Source organism: Antrostomus carolinensis, unplaced genomic scaffold, assembly GCF_000700745.2.
Source record: "Antrostomus carolinensis isolate BGI_N321 unplaced genomic scaffold, ASM70074v2 scaffold35509, whole genome shotgun sequence".
In the NCBI taxonomy this organism is placed as follows: Eukaryota; Metazoa; Chordata; class Aves; order Caprimulgiformes; family Caprimulgidae; genus Antrostomus; species Antrostomus carolinensis.
The window spans coordinates 9,492-10,147 of NW_010338505.1; the positions used below are offsets into that span (position 1 = coordinate 9,492).

At 58.4% G+C, this 656-nt stretch overlaps 1 protein-coding gene across 1 annotated transcript in view; it reads left to right on the forward strand.

Annotated features, from left to right (window-relative positions):
* LOC104530837 (voltage-dependent calcium channel gamma-2 subunit) overlaps nt 1–649 on the forward strand; it is a gene marked incomplete at its 3' end in the record, with an annotated part of 7,927 nt that extends 7,278 nt beyond the window's left edge. The window contains exon 4 of the mRNA XM_010175544.2: nt 423–649. Coding sequence (XP_010173846.2) covers nt 423–649 — 227 coding nt within the window. The remainder of the gene's footprint in view (nt 1–422) is intronic.
* Between the last annotated feature and the right edge of the window lie 7 nt (nt 650–656).

The window sequence follows — 656 nt, forward strand, 5'->3', positions numbered from 1 at the left end:
CCTATCTGGGGCATCCCACAGGGGCACGGTTGCCTGGGCAGGACTGTGTGTGTTTCCCAGTCCTGATGAGCCTTATTCAGAGTGAAAGCAGCCTCCCAAGGATGCCTCCTCCCTGCCTGCTCACCTGGCAGAAGCAGGCAGTGGCACCCTGCAGGCAGGGGCTTTCCTAGTGCTTGAGGGGTGCTGGAGGGAGAGGGTTTCCCTGTGACCAGTGTATCTCAGGGACCAGCTTGGAGTGCAGTCCACGGATGTGGTAGGCATGAGAAGAGGGTCTTTCCTGAATTTCCCAATGAAAGCTGCTCACTGGGAGGGGATGGATGGCAGGGGGCCTGGGGCAGGGGTTCAACCCCACAGCCCCACCACCACCACATGTGTGACCCTCCTGATGTCTCCTTCTCTCTCCCTTGCCGGCTGGCTGGTAGGTCTGAGTAATATAATTGGCATCATCGTATACATATCAGCCAACGCTGGAGACCCCTCCAAGAGCGACTCCAAGAAGAACAGCTACTCCTACGGCTGGTCCTTCTACTTCGGGGCCCTGTCCTTCATTATAGCCGAGATGGTGGGAGTGCTGGCTGTCCACATGTTCATAGACCGGCACAAACAGCTGCGCGCCAGCGCTCGTGCCACGGACTACCTCCAGTCCTCCGCCATCA